The sequence below is a fragment of the Trichoderma breve genome, chromosome 1 (genome assembly GCF_028502605.1).
Source record: "Trichoderma breve strain T069 chromosome 1, whole genome shotgun sequence".
Classification (NCBI taxonomy): Eukaryota; Fungi; Ascomycota; class Sordariomycetes; order Hypocreales; family Hypocreaceae; genus Trichoderma; species Trichoderma breve.
In genome coordinates, this window is record NC_079232.1 from 762,697 (window position 1) to 778,418 (window position 15,722).

Sequence of the window (15,722 nt, forward strand, 5' to 3'; positions counted from 1 at the left end):
GGTGTTGTTGATTGTTGCAAAGCCCCGCCTTGAATAGTACTGGTAGTAGCTTGTGATGGTGCGATTCGTGCTGCGAAAAAGACCAGCTCGGAGGGAGAACCACGACATGTAGCACAAAGCACAAACTCAGCACAAAGTCGAGGGTTTTTTTTGACAGCAAGATGGAGCGGGCAAAAGGACCGACTCAAGCCGAGTTCGAATTCGAGCTCATTGACAACGACGAGCAAGCTTGCAAAAGGTCCTCCGGTGTGCAGTTCCTATTCGAGGAGCATCACGTGCCGCACCACTTTGCGGAACATTTTTGAGTTTCCACTGTGGGCTCTTTCGGCTCAGCGAAATCCAATTCAATCCATACACTGCATTTGGTGTGCATTATGTGATGTGATGTGATGTGATGCGTTGCCGCGGTTTGAACTCATCACGACTTTTCACATTTTTGATATTTTTCTCTTTCAATTTCTTTGCACAATACCTCTATCAGATCGGTCTTAGTCCAGTCAACTCACTAGACCAGCTGTGAAACAATCGGCTTCTCAGCCGCTCCCCGCCAACTGGGCACCTGAAACGACCGCTAAGCGTCTGTGAAAGAAACAAAGGATCCCATTCCGGGGGTGTTCTCTCGTTTCATGCGGCTGAATGGGCACTCAAGGTGCCAAATCCACAGACAAGTACCCTAACATAGCCCATCGTTTCAATCTAGACGCGATGAAAAATTGACGAGAATGGGGACCGGAAGGACGTGATGCGGAGCCGCAGACACCTTGTTGGAAACATTTCTTGCAAGTGTCAGATCGGACTGTTCGCGTATCGTGTCCACGTTAAGATTGCATTGTCAGTGATGGAGTGGACAATGATTCAGCTTGTACATTGATCTGCCTCCAAACGCGTTGTTCAGTACACTGCGCTGTAAGTATACTCAAAGCCAGAGAAGACGTTACTATTGCAGTCCATAGCTGCATCAACGGGCACACGTGCACTAGAGGGGGTGTAGATGTAGATGTAGTTTCAGAGTGGGAAAAAGGGAGAAAATTCTTCCAACATCTAGTCGAGATGCTACTGACAATAGAAGCATGGGAATATAAAATTTCACTCATAGATTCCCACTCAGTTTCATCCGAACACTTCCGTGGAACGATGGGGCTACAAAAGCCAACATGGAGCCAGTCAGAGAGGATGTGGGCGGGTTTGCGCTTTGTCCGTGACCTCACTCAAGTTGCTTGGCCAAGAAAAAGAGTTTTGCCAATGGAAGACATCAATTTCACGCTCTACCCAAGTATTTATGCAATCGTATCATCTTCAAATGGAGAGCACTTTATGGTACTTAATCTCTTCAAGGCTTTTAAATAGGATGGACACCTATGATATAGACCTGATTCCTAATCCAAGGGTTTGTGAAAGTGTCTTTCTTCTTGACAGAATTGGCGAGCAATCTTGATTCGTATACCTTCAGGGTGGGTAATTTTCTCCTACTTTACTTCCACCCAGTATGGGTACTACTCCTCAAAGTTTACAGCAAGATACGAGTGTAGGGTATCTAGTTGGTATGCTGAGCTAAAGCTACACCTTTAATTGAGGAGAAGAACGCGTTGGTAGATTGCGATAGATATATCTGAGTAGATTGAGCTTGCTTGTTATTCAGTCATCCTGTTCGGTCGGATATGTTGTTGAACTTTAAGATGTGCTGATTAGCTGTCCCCAGTCTTCTCTAAAGAGGTGTTTGAGACCAAATACATATTTTGTCTTCTTGGCCACTTGTTCTAATCCCCGTTCTGTTTCATATAGCATCAAAGCGTGTCCAATTCTCCCATCGCCTCAAAATGAGCAACCATCTGTCCGCCAAGGAACGATGCACCACGCCCTCCAAACAGGACAATGGGCCAAATGATATATTTTGGTGCCAGACTTCAGATCGTCCAAGAGTAATAAATGGCAGGGTTGGAGATGTCTAGATGAAGATTGTAAGTCTAGAACAAATACTCTTCAATGTGCAAACACGATCCATATAATGCATACGTGATGTTCTACGGTGGTGAGGGGATAATATCCAGGCATATGCAACGCCGACGAGGTTGTGGCCGCTCCAATGGAACCCAGTGTCCAACAAAATCACCAGCAAATTGAAAAAGTAAACAATTCCATTCTGTCTTGTTTTACAATTAGTTTTGAGCTCCTTTTCGGATATTAACGAAGCCCTATTCCACATAAGACGTCTTTGCACGATTGTACTATACTTAGAAGTACCGGCAATGTGCCACTCGGGATCATGTTACAAAGCTGAAAATGGATTTTTGACAAGTCAATTTTCTAGATAATTCCATCTCACATCCACCAGCAGCCTTATACCACCCTACTTGTTTTATAGATGCGTTGCAGAATCCTCTGCTGTTCTGAAGGTCAAGGCGTTGTGGAGTCGATTCGGTGTGGGTGGACGCAACGAACGCACTGCGTTTGACCCAAGATCTGAAACATGGCATCAGCCGGGCCAAGTCAGAGCCGCACTGTTGTTTGTAAACCTTCGTCCATTGATGGTAGAAACGCCGTTGGGCTTAGTGCTGAGCGCGGGGTGAGTCCAAACCGGCCGGCGCCGGTTCGGATCTGTCTTGAGGCTATTGGAGATTTCGTCAATATCACGTATTTTCTCCATTGCTGGAAATGCACTGGTAATAGAGTCATCTTATTATGAATAGATTTCTTTTGTAAACAAGCTTAGATATTTAATCACTGTGACTGTAGAAAAAAAAGTTGAATTCTGCGGCTGGAAAAAAGAGCCTCCACCAACATCGGCGGCGAGTGGGGCCGGGCATCGGACTCACGGTGGACCTTGAATAACGGCTACCAAGGTCTACTGTACAATATCTCAACCCTCTGAGAACTCACAATCTTCCTGTTTCTCCCCCGCTCGATCAAACAAGATCAAGGCAAAGATAGAAACAAAAATCTAATTGGCCCTACATGTGGGCTTGTTTCCCCGCAGAACAGACTTGTAAGCAGGAGTTGGTTCAGGGGTTGAAACAGCATTGAAACCAGAACTCTCGACCAATATACTCCAAACCGGAGCACAGGAGGAAGCAGGATTTGGCTTCAGGAAGCTCTCAGTAGATGAAGATGCAAAATTGCTTCCAATATGTTCTTTAATTGGGGAAAAAATCATTGTAAGATGGGAAAATGCTTGGGTCTTGGCTCAATCTCCGAAAAGCATCGTGAAAGGAGATTTGCACCCAATATTGGCAACGCATAAGCATAGTAATTAGCTATCGGAGATATCCGAAATAGAATTCCGCTCGGAAAAAGACCTATCCGGTGGCAATTACGTAGAGCAGAAGCCTTTTAAACGTTGAAAGGAAGACCTTCCGGGGCCGATGTGCGCATTCTCTGGAAGTGGGCTAGAATCCCTGACCCCTGCAGCTTTCGATTCCGCGCACTGACAAAGACGCAGCGGAGAATACGCCAAGGCTTGACGCATGCCTACCTACAGTAGAAACATGAGTCTGTGCAGGCGGAGAATTTTGTGCCTGGAAAACAAATCGCAGTGTCGCAATTCACAAACTACGGAGCTGAGATTTGCAACATGTGCCTATGCAGTGACGTGCGTGCATGACAAGACGTGGTATCAGGTTTAGGACCGACGCAGCGTGGCTGCACACGACTATACTACGTTTAGCACCGAGAAACGGTGCCTTGCATCAGAATGCGGTGCAAGAGGGTGTGCATCATCAAACGGTGATCACAAGATTTGCATCCATCCATCTACGTTGTGACAGATGCGAGACGGCTTCTGGAATACACTTTCGGCATGTGTAGGTGCAGTTTGAAAATTGTCAGGCATCATGACTGTTGTGACCTATTCGGATTGGATCTTCATTTCCATCTGCAAGATCTACTCCGTAGAGTCTGTGCATAGGCATGCATAGACGTACAATGATGTACTATAGACGAAGGACTCGACCTGGTAGGGCGAAATCGCCAAGTAATCGCCAAGATTTCCTCCATAATGACCATCAACTATTACGAGATTCTATTTTGGACGAAACTACATGAGCACAGTATTGAGCCCATCGGGAATGCCGTGTATCAAAGAAAACATCGAACAGTGAATTGGTGATTGACAAAATATGTAGGGTAGTGCGCGAAGCAGGTAAACGTGATATGCCAGAAGGGCAGTATCTTTGCTGAGCGAATCTATGTATAGTAGAAAAGCCTCACTTTGAAATCTGCCAAAATGCCTAGTACACCTAGAGGGAATAATTACGTATAGTCTTGTTAGCAATATGCGCAATTATAGATTATCATTGGAGATGAATGTCTTGAGAGGTTGCTACTTTATGGGGGCGATGAGGCTGAGGGCAGATTTGCACCGCGAGAAAAGAGAGACATAAACATCATAGGCCGATTTTGAAACTGTTACATTACGGAAACATAAAAAATGAGTGGGCAATTGGGTTCAATCCGAGACAGGCTGCAGCCTCATCCTGTTGATTCCATGCCACCTTGGGGCCACAAGGAGGCAGATGATCGACTTGCAGCCTCCTTCAGCAGCCCCCAGTGGCGAGGCAGAGGAGAGACGAAGATGAAGGAGCGCAACCCAACGTGCACTCAATGTTTTGGCTATTCCATTGCGCTATTCCGCAACTATCGACATCGCTTACGAAACAAAAGAGAGAGAAGGAGAAACTCGCCGTAAAGCTACCCGAGCAAACGCACAGCAACTTCCGCCCCCTCCCCCCGGAAAGTTGCCATCGCATACATCCATACGAGAGAAAGGCTGAGTCTGTGACGCGCTAACGGTGACTGGCCATGGTCGGAGTGGAGATTGGAGAGAGTTGAGGCCCTGCTAGGTGCTACTGGATATCGCCTAGTTGGCCACTCCAATATTGAAGCTTCTAGGTTGGCTCTCAATATGATTTCGCACCGGCTTTGGACCTCTATACAGAGTGGGAAGGTCAGGGCAGAGTCACCGTTTGGTTCGCCAGGGGCCGGTTCGCGCAACACGTGCAACCCCGGAGCCTTGTCGTCCAATGTCTCAAATTTGACGCCTTGGCTTTCAGGCTTATTTTTCCTCGATTACGGTACAAGGCTGCCAATTCTTTTTGCCGATGTCGCCATCTAATCTCGTCACATACTTCTCAACGGCAAGGCGCATGCAGAGCTCCTGATTGCTCCTATCAGGCTGTCGAGGAACTGCCTCGCCGTCTCGTGTGCATCCATTCACGTGTCGCTAATTGCACCTCCAGAATCCTCCGACAGAAGACATGGACGGCAAAGCAGAGAGCAAATGCATGCAACAAACAACATTAAGCAAGGCAGAGGCAAAGCACTGACGCCTGAAACCAAACCCCCACTGGCGCTAGACCCATCAACAGGGCCTTATCTTTTTTCTTCCCATCTTCGCCTGGCCTTCGTCGTGCTTCTTCCCTCGCGTTAGCACACCCCGAATACCGGTGCTAAAACGCAATCGCCCGACAGATCGGATTGGTGCGGGCGAACATCATGGCAGGCAAGGATATCCTGGCGCGGTGGGGAAGACGCCCCAACCTGAAGAACGGGTCGCCTTTTCCAGGGGCCTAGCGGTTTGACTCCTGGCCGCCATGCCATGCAGTGCAGCTGTGCAGGCACTCGTACTTGGAGCTCCTCGAGCCAGGGGTCCAGGGCTGTCTATGCCTCTTTTGAAGCTTCCGCCGCAGCCTACTCTACTTCTACTCTAACACGGGCCTAGCAGCTTGACCCTGGTGGCTCTCCGCCTGGCCTGGCATGGCATGGTACTTGTACAGCCACCCAATGCACCCGTGTCACAGCCAGCACCTTTCATATCCTTGACACTTGATCATATCCTTGACACTCGAGCTACAACTCTTTGGGTCCGCTGCCTTCTCCTGGCCCTTCGGTTGTGGTGGTGCCTGTGGGTTCCCCCTTCACAGTCGGGTGCAAGCGAAGACGAACAGGGAGGCCATCCATGTTCTCCACGCTAGCCTAGCAGGCCCTCGTTTTGAGTGCAATGCGTCCTTCTTCCAGGCTCCGTCGTCCCGGTAGTAGCGTAGATATATACCCTCTTTCGCCTTGCTCCCAATGCCTTGCTCTCCTTCTTGCCGGATGGGAGAATCGTCGAGGATGTTGAATGTGTAGCTCTGTCGTCTGAGGCGAATTGCTATTTCTCATCTCACCCGAGAGCTGGATGACTGTGTCTTCCCTCTACACACGGTGACTTCTGCCTTGATTCAGAAGAGTAATGGATCATATTGTTGGCTGCATGAACGGGGCTGGACACAGTACAATGTCGAGGCCGTTTTCGCCTGCTCTTCAAATGCTTTCCGTAAGCACATTCCCTCCTTTCTTATAGACAACTAACTTACACCCGCCGTCTCAGTCAACGCCGCTGGCGGCTCTATCAGACAGCGAAAAGCCAAACTCTAGAAAGATGCAGCAAGAAGGACAGGGGAAGTATCAGCTCTTCCCCAAGGGCAGGCAATCGCCTAGCTTTAACAGCAATGCTTCGGTGGACCCCGAGACTGCCTTTGCAATGGCCATGAACAAGAACAACGAATGGAACGAGAAGCCAGGTGCTTCTCAAGCGCTGAAAATCAAGGTGAACCAACAGACGATTGGCCGGCGTCGAAAGGTCACCATCCCGGAACTGGGGCCGATGACAACGGTCCAGGAGATTACCATGGATTCTCGTAAGACCCCGTCCCTCTCCAGCGTCCAACACTCCAGCTCTAACTAACATCTATAGCCACAATCCCGGGCCGACCACCACTGCGAGAACGTTCTTCTAGTGCTCCGCAAGACGGAGCAGCACAGGATACGGTCCCGCCATTGATTCTCGGTAGAGCCATCTACGCACCTCCCAAGCAGATCGAGATCAAGAGACGACCCATAGACGCTCAGCCTCCTCGCTTGCCTTCACCAAAGCGACTGGCACCATTGGTTATTCCCGAACCTGAGCAACTGCAACTGTCTTTTATGCAATACGCACAAAAGCCTTCCCCCCCGACACATCTCGAGGCTGAGACGCCTCTGGGTACTGGTATCAACCAGTACCTGACTCCTATTAGCAGCTCTACCTCGGACTCCAGCGGCCCTCTCAGCTCGTCTAGCACAGAGGCTACCTCGGCTCACACACTGCCAACTCCTGTCTCGGCATCGATTATGGAGAAGAGTTCCGCCGTTAAGCAGTGGGAGCCTCGTATGCCATTGAGTGCCAACCGAGCTGAAGACAGCTCATATAGTCATAGGCGATTTGCCTCTGAATCTCAGGGAGACAGAGGTAGAACAAGGAAGCGAAAAGATCAACACAAGAAGAGCAACTCTCACCCAGGCAACGGCGAAAAGAAGCGATCCAAGAGCGCCGAGCAGCGTGCGTTCGAGGAGCTTCCTTCGGGCTACAAGCCAGAGAAGGCTGTTAGTCAAATGAGCGCCAATGATCTGGGCATTCTTCGCCAGCAGGCTCTTGGCCAGGCCGAGAGATTCGAGGTGCTACGGGTTGAAGATGTCGAAAGCTTATCCAAAGAACTTCGACGGCTCGACGAACGAGCAGAGTACCTTCGCCGCACCTACAACTCTTTGAGGAACGGCCGCCGCAACTTTCACTCTCGCATCTGCCAATATCTTCGGTCACCAATGCGAGGATCTAGATTGAGTGCCGAGTCCATGCTCAGACAGGAGGAGGCGCTGGCCGAGCTGGATGCCTCCATCGACGGCTGGGTGATTAAGCTCGAGCGGACAGAGAACAGGCGCACACGCGTTCGGCAGAAGCTGCTTGAACATATTGCTGCGGCGGCCATACTGTCTGTCCGCAAAGAGAGCCCTCCGCCACAGCAGCGGCGGCCATCTTCACCTGTACAGCAACCCTCGCCTGTACAAATACGGGTGGTCCAGGACATTGCCACGCCGCCACGAAGCCCAACCCAGACGACTTTCAATAACCGCCCTGAGAGTGCGTCACCCCCACCTCTGCGTGTGGTGGCTCAAGTACCAAGCATGATTCTTGAGCTGCCCGCCGAGGATGTTGTACCTGAAAATAAGGTCGACCTATCCCGAAAGTCTACCATGAAGAGCTCGGACGGAGAAAGCATTCGCATCTACGCCGGCGATGAGCTCTTTGCTCTCCTAACCGACGTCGAGGATGAGATCATTAGGATGAACAATGCCATTCCTGAGCCCAGCCCCATCCCAGAGTCTGCCGCGCCAGAGCCAAATCCCGCACCCGCACCCGCACCCGCACCCGAGCCCGAAGCAAAGCAGTCCGAGTTTCTGCAAATAGGACATGAAGTACCGAGAAGCAGCAACTTTAGGCTTAGTGCCCAGCCTGACTCTCCTACCCTCGCCCCCTCGCCGATGCTGCCCAAGAGTTTCTTCTTCAAGCCGCCTACTGCCACCAAGGCTATCCACTCTCCCGTACCGCCCTCCCCGCCTGCACCGGTTCCTCCTCTCAAGGATATCCCAAAGGAACCTGAAATATTCCTCACCAGTGCAGTCTTTAAGCCGAAATAAGCTTCCTCTCACTCTCGTCTACTCCTTCTTCTTCATTCTTCTATTCTTTCTATTCTTTCACTCATTTATGCCTTCTACGGCGTTGATTCGGTCTTCTTCTCGTCACTCCTTTGCATAGACGCATCCTGGCCCTGTGCCTAGAGCCATTGATACCCGGTCATGAACCTGCCATTTATTGTTCTTGCATCAGTCACTCGCTTACTACGTGTCATGCCTAGCACTGCATGGATATTTTTTTGTTTAATGTTTATTTCTTACACGATTGGAACATCGTGATGCGACAGCGGCTGGCCAACTTGGGCGTGCGCTAAAGCCTTTCCTTACATGATATGGAGTACAGTACATACATCAATCGCTAGACACTGCCGGGGCAAGCGAAAGTGCTGTCCCGGAAATTGACCCGTCACATTGTTGAGATGCCAAACTGCTCTATTTTGATATATTCCTTCATTCTTTTCTCTCTTTTGTTACCTTTTTTTACACTTTTATTTCTTCTTTTAACTCTTATTTCTATTTTTTTTTTCTTTCATATCTTTCATTGTAATATTTCTTTTTGTCTTTTGAGTCAGGAAAATGGCTAGTTTTGCTTATTGGATTTTCGAGGCACCCTAGCAGGGATAGATTGTTTCTCGAAAGACAGGCACTTGTACGCACAAGTCCAAGGCCCTGAAACAGACGAGGCCTGGGCATGGGAAACGAAACAGCTAGCGGGCGGATGATGGCGGATGCCGCAACAGAATAAAAGCATTGGATTTGTATTTTAGTGCATTAGACAGATAATGTGTGCGAGTACAGCTACGATTTAGGTAGATAGCGGCGGTTTGAAGAGCCGAGGATTGACTACTGCGTTCTATCAAATCGAAACATTGTAACCCATTCGGGCAGTGATGGATCTGCTGCATGACTAATGTTTGGCGGTGGTAAATCCTGGGATCATCGTGTCGGCCGACGAAGGCGTGGGATTCGGCCGCAACGGCATTAGCGGGCATGCAATGTGCCTGGTTGTGCGTGATCGTGATGGCCTCAGTTTTTGGTGTTTTTAGTTTTTGACAGCTTGTAGGGGGCACCACTGACGCCATTCGCTGCCCACCCTGCCTGTCATGTCACTGCACCGATTTTTTTCTCGCTTGTCGTATAATCTGTATCTGGTGTTTTATCTAAGACATGGAACTATATTTGGCTACGGGGGTTGGGTGGTTTTAGTCTCCAAGGCGGACGGACGCATGTCTCACGGCATCTCGGAAACTTGGTGCGGCAAACGTGATTGGACCGGATCATGCCCGAGAAATCACACTCGATGGGCATGGAGTTTCTTTGGCATGCATTATCACAAACGTGTACTTGTATGAGGAGGATGATGATGATGAGGCGAGACGGGGAACAAAGGCGAGGAGTGACGATGTTACTACGGCGAAGTGTGCCGTATGCAAGGCGTGTTGCAGTGACAGGTGCCGAGCGTTTTAGGACGTGGATATGCCGTGCGTGCGTTGAGGAGAAGATGGGACGAAAGGAAGAAAAAGCTGGGATGCGTGCGGAGAGCGGAGAGGTCCAGGGGGGGTTCTGTCTGGTGGAGGAGGAGGTGGTTGGTGGTTGGTGTTTTTGGTGATGTCAAGTGACGGCTTTTTGCTGCACGCTGCAGGGCATGCAGGGACTTGTTGGTCTACCTCCATAGCTGTGGATGCGTATTTACAGGCATTGCAGTAGACCTGTATGTACGTGCTACTGTAGCATATGCATGCACGAGAGGGGAAGCGAAGCGAGAAGCCAGTCATGGCGGCATTTTTGCTGCATGCATGGATCGCAGAGGATGGAGTTCTAGATTTGGCTGGGGGGAGAGATAACGAGGAGCCGGAAGGGAGTCCCCGCAGAGAGTCACATTTGGGATATGGATCCATTGGAAGCAGTTACAGTTACGGAGTATGGAGAGGAGAAAGTGGACAGAAATTTGTGGCTTGCCGGGGATAGAGGGCCTCCGGAGCCGGTGACGAGTCTGGAATAGCTGGATGGAGGATGGGATTCGATAGTGGTGAATTGGGGTTATCAGCTAGGCAAGGAGAGTATTGATATGCATAAATTAGATGATGAAAAACGAAAAAGTCAATGGGGAGGAGAAGAAGGACGGAAATTGGAGAGAAGACGGACGAATTGATCGAATTCAGGGGAAGAGATGTATTATCGTGAAGGGAGATGAACATGCTGATGGGCAATGCAGCACAATATTGCGATGGCCTCTGTGTCTATCCTGGATTGGGTAGGGAGGCTGACGAGAAACTTTGATAAAATGGAAAGCTCTATTCTCCGAATGTAATTACACTTGCTGCGGTGGGCATGCAGACGGAAGTGGAATAGAGCCTCATCATCACCATAATCATAATCACACACGAGGCGCAGACAGCAAGTTACGAGGGGACGAATTGGTAAGCTCTGGACAAGGGGACACAGCGAATTAACACAGAATAGGCACTAAAATGAATTAACTAAGTATGTCTAAAAAAACATTGCGAGGGAGAAAAAGCTGGGGAAAAGGGAAAAAAAAAAAAAAAAAAAACGTTGAACAATAACCAGGCCAGGGGGCAGATGGGGACCCGTTGACAAGACAGGGATGCGCTTTTTAGTGCATGATATTGGAGACGACGCGAGAAATTGACATGACACGTCAAAATGCCTCTGTTTTTTTCTTTCTGATTCATTTGCCTACAGGCAGGTACATACCACGATATGCACATAAAAACACTCATATACCAGGTATACATGCAAGGTACCAACTTGGAGAATCCTGGGAGCCGGATGGATAAAGCAAGGGGAACCCCTAGCATAGAGTCATGATCCCGGTGGGCAAGAAAAGTGATATGCAGTGCTGCTTTTCTTGTCCCCTCTTTGTTCTTTTTTTCTCTCTCATTTAAATCTTGGCTGCACGACGGTCGATCGTCACTTTATGCCATGCAGTTGACAGATGAAAAAAAACTTGATATTGGCACTTTTTTTTTCTGTCATTTTTTGGAAACCTGGACTCGTCTTGTTCCCCGGACACCGAAGCTAAGAGGCCAATTGCCGATCCGCGCGGACATTGACAGAAAGAATGAGAAAGGTCCAGAAAAGAAGCGAATCCAGAGGCCCCGTTCTCGTGCATCGTAGGCCTACCTGAACGACCCGACCATTGGCATGTCAATATCCGGATTCCCCATTCGCGCGGATGCCTCGAGTTACATTCCGAGACCCGACGGCGGCTTAATGTTACCTCACTTCTGTGGGAGTTTCCGGGACAGGAAAAAAAAGGAAAAAACTCTGCACAAGGTATCACGGGTTTGTGATACGAGCCGTTTGCCCCCCTCACTCTTACTTTTTTTCTTTTTGTTTCGTAAAAGGGGGTGTAAAAAGGAAAGATACGATTAGGCGAAGTAAGAAAAGATGAGCCGTAAACGCGGGAATGCCAGTTTGCCCCGTCTTTGGCTGATCTACTAATATTACAAGACTGCATTCTAATAAGCAAAATATAAAAAAGGAAGGCCGTACTGCTAGTACTACATAATGGCTGAAAGACATAATCTGTAAGTATGCTTGGCTCAGAAAAAAAGAAACACACGTCTCATCCCATCGTTTGAGGCAACCACTCCCTTGAATGGAATATGGGAGCGGGAGCCGAAAGGGCGTCCATTCGTCCATTTACTCCATTGGAAAAAGCAAAGAAGCAACCAGGTATCATTTCTGTTTTCCGCCCTCGTTTATCATAGAATGAAATGAAAATTAGAAAATATTGGCCGGGATTCCTTCCCGGTTCGCGTAGCTGAGCATTATAAGCCTTCCATGTACCTCGTTGTTCGGGCCCCGAGGCCAACAGTCGTTAACAATACGTTCGGTGGTCAAACTCCGTGCTTCGTACTAACATGCCCGCGTGTCGGCGTAATCAGTGTGTAAGAACCCTCACTGCCTGCAGTATTAGGCCAAAAATTAGTCCCCGCGCAACCTCCTCGATCTGCAAACAGTCAAACACACGCCCCAGCGCCTCGCCAGTGGCCGACTGTCCCATCACGCCCATCAGGGCCGCCGGCACTCCACTTTGGATCAGAAGCCTGCGGGCCTTGATGGCCAGCTGCTTCTTGTCCTCTTCAGTCAACGGCGCTGGCCAGGATGCTTGCTCCTGTTCCGTGGGCATGGTGTTCTCCCGCACTTTGCGTAGTCCGGATGCGATCCCTGCATCCGAAGTGTTGGCGTCTATCACAGATGCCTGAATGAGGGACTGCACCGTCAGGAGTGAGGGGTTGCCAGGGCGTAGCAAAAACGACTTTGCTGCCGTGAGCAGTGTCCGACGGATGTTCCAGGCCGACGAGAGGGTGTACATCTCGTTGATAACAGCAAAGATGAGCTCGACTGCCACGCGAGTTTCCGCTTCGCTTAGTTGCGTGAACTGGCGGACGGGCTTTGCCGGGCTCTTCTTGCCAGATAACGCCGGCGCGGACGCCGACCCGTTCAAGGCTGCCGAACTATTGTTACGGCTATGATCTTCCATGATACCAACTTCCTTTCTACGCGGCTTTGCATCAAACTCGTTGGATTCGTAGTCATCACTAATCTCATCTGGCGGCGGCGGGAGCTTGGTAAAGTCCAGGCTAACCGACGATGGTGACCGGAGAGCGGCCAGGCTGGATGTTCTACTGTGCTCCCTGCTAGGTCGTGCGCTTACCGAAGTAGATATCGAGTCTACTCGGCCTCTCTGGCCCATCCTCAGGTCCGTCTCGCTGGTGTTGGGAGACTGGAAGCTCAGCATTCGCTCCATTGGGGCAATCCTGCCCGGCTGGGTAGCAATCACCGACGACCTCTGGCTATCGAGACTGGCACGCTCCGACCTTGCGGGTGACCGTGCAATGCTATCAACTCGGCTTGCCGTAGTTGATGATATGGATAATCGGTTCGGATTTGGGGTAAGGTCGATTGATTGATTAGTCGACTTTCGATTCAGGCCAGCCAGGTTGCCGAAGACGCCACTAACGCCTCCGACAAGACTCTTGCCGCCTTCCATGGCCCCTTTGGGACCAATAGACAGTACTTCGAGCATGTTCTTGCCCATTGTTTCCCAACCAAAGGACTTGGAGTTGCCATGCGTGTGTCCCTGCGACTTTTCGAGGAATCGCTTCATGCCCTCGCTCTCTGCCAGGGCTTGATACCAACAGGCATCTCGTAGATATCTCTCCAGTTCGCCGCGAAGGGACTCGCGGGTGTGAATTTTCCAGCTGGGCAGTTCCTTGTGAAGCTCCATGAAAGCGGTTGCGCCTGATACGGCAGCAATACGCCTCAAGATCTCGTGAAGCGTCTCAAAGTCAGAATATCGCCTCACAATCATCCAGCCGGGGTAGTGAGAGGACGATGGCTCGACTTGGATCAAGTAGTCGGTATTTGGCTTGTTCTTGATCTTTCCCATGTCCCCTGAACCATCGTCGTGTAGCGTGAAAGAAGCGTTGTGCAAAGTAAGCGGTGCCTTTTTCGGCGAATCTTCATCGCTATCTACTGGCTGGCCAGGAGGTACGATTTGATCAAAACTCGTAAACGACTGATCTTTGCTTTCCTGTGGGGATGATGCTTGACTGACAGAGTCAGTGGTAGATCGCGGCGTATGCGGTGTGTAAGCAGTGTCGCTCTTAGTCGAGATGCCATCTACAGAAGCTCCGCGAGTCGGGTATCTGCTGGATATCGGTGACAATGTCTCGGATGCAGAACCATTCTTCTGGACCTCCCCATCTCCAGTCGCCAAGTCCATGCTTTGCTTTGAGCGCTCAGACGCCTCTGTCAATGTGGATGCCCTTTTTCGTCGCATGTCATCCTCTGCAATCATGGCGTTCATTCGCTTCATCTCTTCCATAGCTTCTTCCAGTTCCTCATCTGCCTTGCTCAGTTTTTTCTTGTGAGAAGACTCTTTCCGTCGACCCTGGCCTTGATCATTACTACCGCGTCGAGGCTTCGCGATGCCGATGTTACCGACATTACCGTCCAAGTCGGCAAAGACGTTGTTGGCCACGTCGCGGCCCGTCTGCATGCCGACATCGATTGCTTGATTCAAGTTGGGTTCTCCTGCTTCCAAAAGATATACGATCCACCCATTGATCCACTCGGCCCTGCTGCACTGCTGTAGCGTCTGTTCGAGCACGGAATTCGCCAAAATCTCCCGCAAGAAAATCCGAGCGGGATCACAGTTGTAGGCACTCTTGTCTAGGAAACTAAGCAAGTCCTCGGAAACCATCTTGAATTTCGTTGCCTGCTGCCTCTTATTAAGCAGGTTTGCAAGGCGGGAGTCGGGGTTTTCCGCCAGATAATTGTATATAGCATCGGCAGCGTTCACATTTGTGTCGGCGGGCAGTTCGGCGAAAGCAGTGGCTAATTCTGAAAGAAAAACGATAATCATGGAAGTCGAATTGGTCAGGAGATCGAGAAAAGCATCGGCTGGTCGCTTGCGGCTCATCCGGTTCGAGATGGCCAGCAGGTAGGATGTGATAGTCTTGCGGACAGCAAGAGGAAAGGCATGGTCCGAAGGCACAAGCGGACTGTACCACCACTTGATGTAATTCTGCACAATGGCATCGACCAAGCCGCTCAGCGCCTCTTTAGTCTCTGGACGAAAGTCATCGAAGCCTCTCATGCGGTACTGTTCGTCATCGTCGTCATCGTCCTGCTTCTCGACGGCTCTTACGGTCTTCAGGTCTGCCCAAACTCTGTCCAATACCGCTGGTCCATCTTCACCACGAACTGCCCTTGCGAACTCAGGGTTCTTCGACTCCCATATGATAAAGGAGACGACGCCGCCGAATGCCCCTATCAGCACGAGACCAAGCCGCCCAAGAACAGCATATGTCACTGCAGAGACTCCGACGCCGAATCCTGCGAGAGTTGCTGGTGTAGCAGTCGCAAAGAATTGGATCGCTCTAGAGGCTAGGGTGACTTCTGGCGGCTGCGCCGGCTGTGTTGGCTCAGTCCACGATGTCTTCGAGTCGCATTGTACTCGTAAGCTTTTGTAAGCATGATTATTAGTGATGTTGAGGCTGTCGTGATCCGAGGGCGCAACGCCGTCGCCGTTTGCGCCGGCTCGACCGGTCGATTCGCCCGAGGCCAGCTCGGATGAGTCGTCGCGACGCTGCGCAATGTCGGTTGCGATTGAGCTCATTGGGGTTGAGCTGGTGCTAGCTTGACCCCAACGGCCGGATTCTCTAAACTATCAGTGTCTCGTGATGCGCGGGAGACGAGGGAAA

General features: G+C 50.3%; 2 protein-coding genes across 2 annotated transcripts; one reads left to right on the forward strand and one right to left on the reverse strand.

The window, feature by feature from the left end:
• Nucleotides 1–6,268: 6,268 nt before the first annotated feature.
• On the forward strand, nt 6,269–8,487 carry T069G_00265 (up-regulated during septation domain-containing protein; the record flags this gene model as incomplete). Its single annotated transcript, XM_056167475.1, has 3 exons — nt 6,269–6,307; nt 6,362–6,671; nt 6,728–8,487. 3 exons carry the CDS (start codon nt 6,269–6,271, stop codon nt 8,485–8,487), a joined length of 2,109 nt encoding a protein of 702 aa, XP_056032791.1.
• A 3,904-nt stretch (nt 8,488–12,391) lies between these two features.
• On the reverse strand, nt 12,392–15,637 carry T069G_00266 (PXA domain-containing protein; the record flags this gene model as incomplete). The annotated part of the gene is made up of 2 exons (XM_056167476.1): nt 12,392–14,047; nt 14,141–15,637. The coding sequence occupies 2 exons, from the start codon at nt 15,635–15,637 to the stop codon at nt 12,392–12,394; spliced, it is 3,153 nt and encodes a 1,050-aa protein (XP_056032792.1).
• Nucleotides 15,638–15,722: the final 85 nt, after the last annotated feature.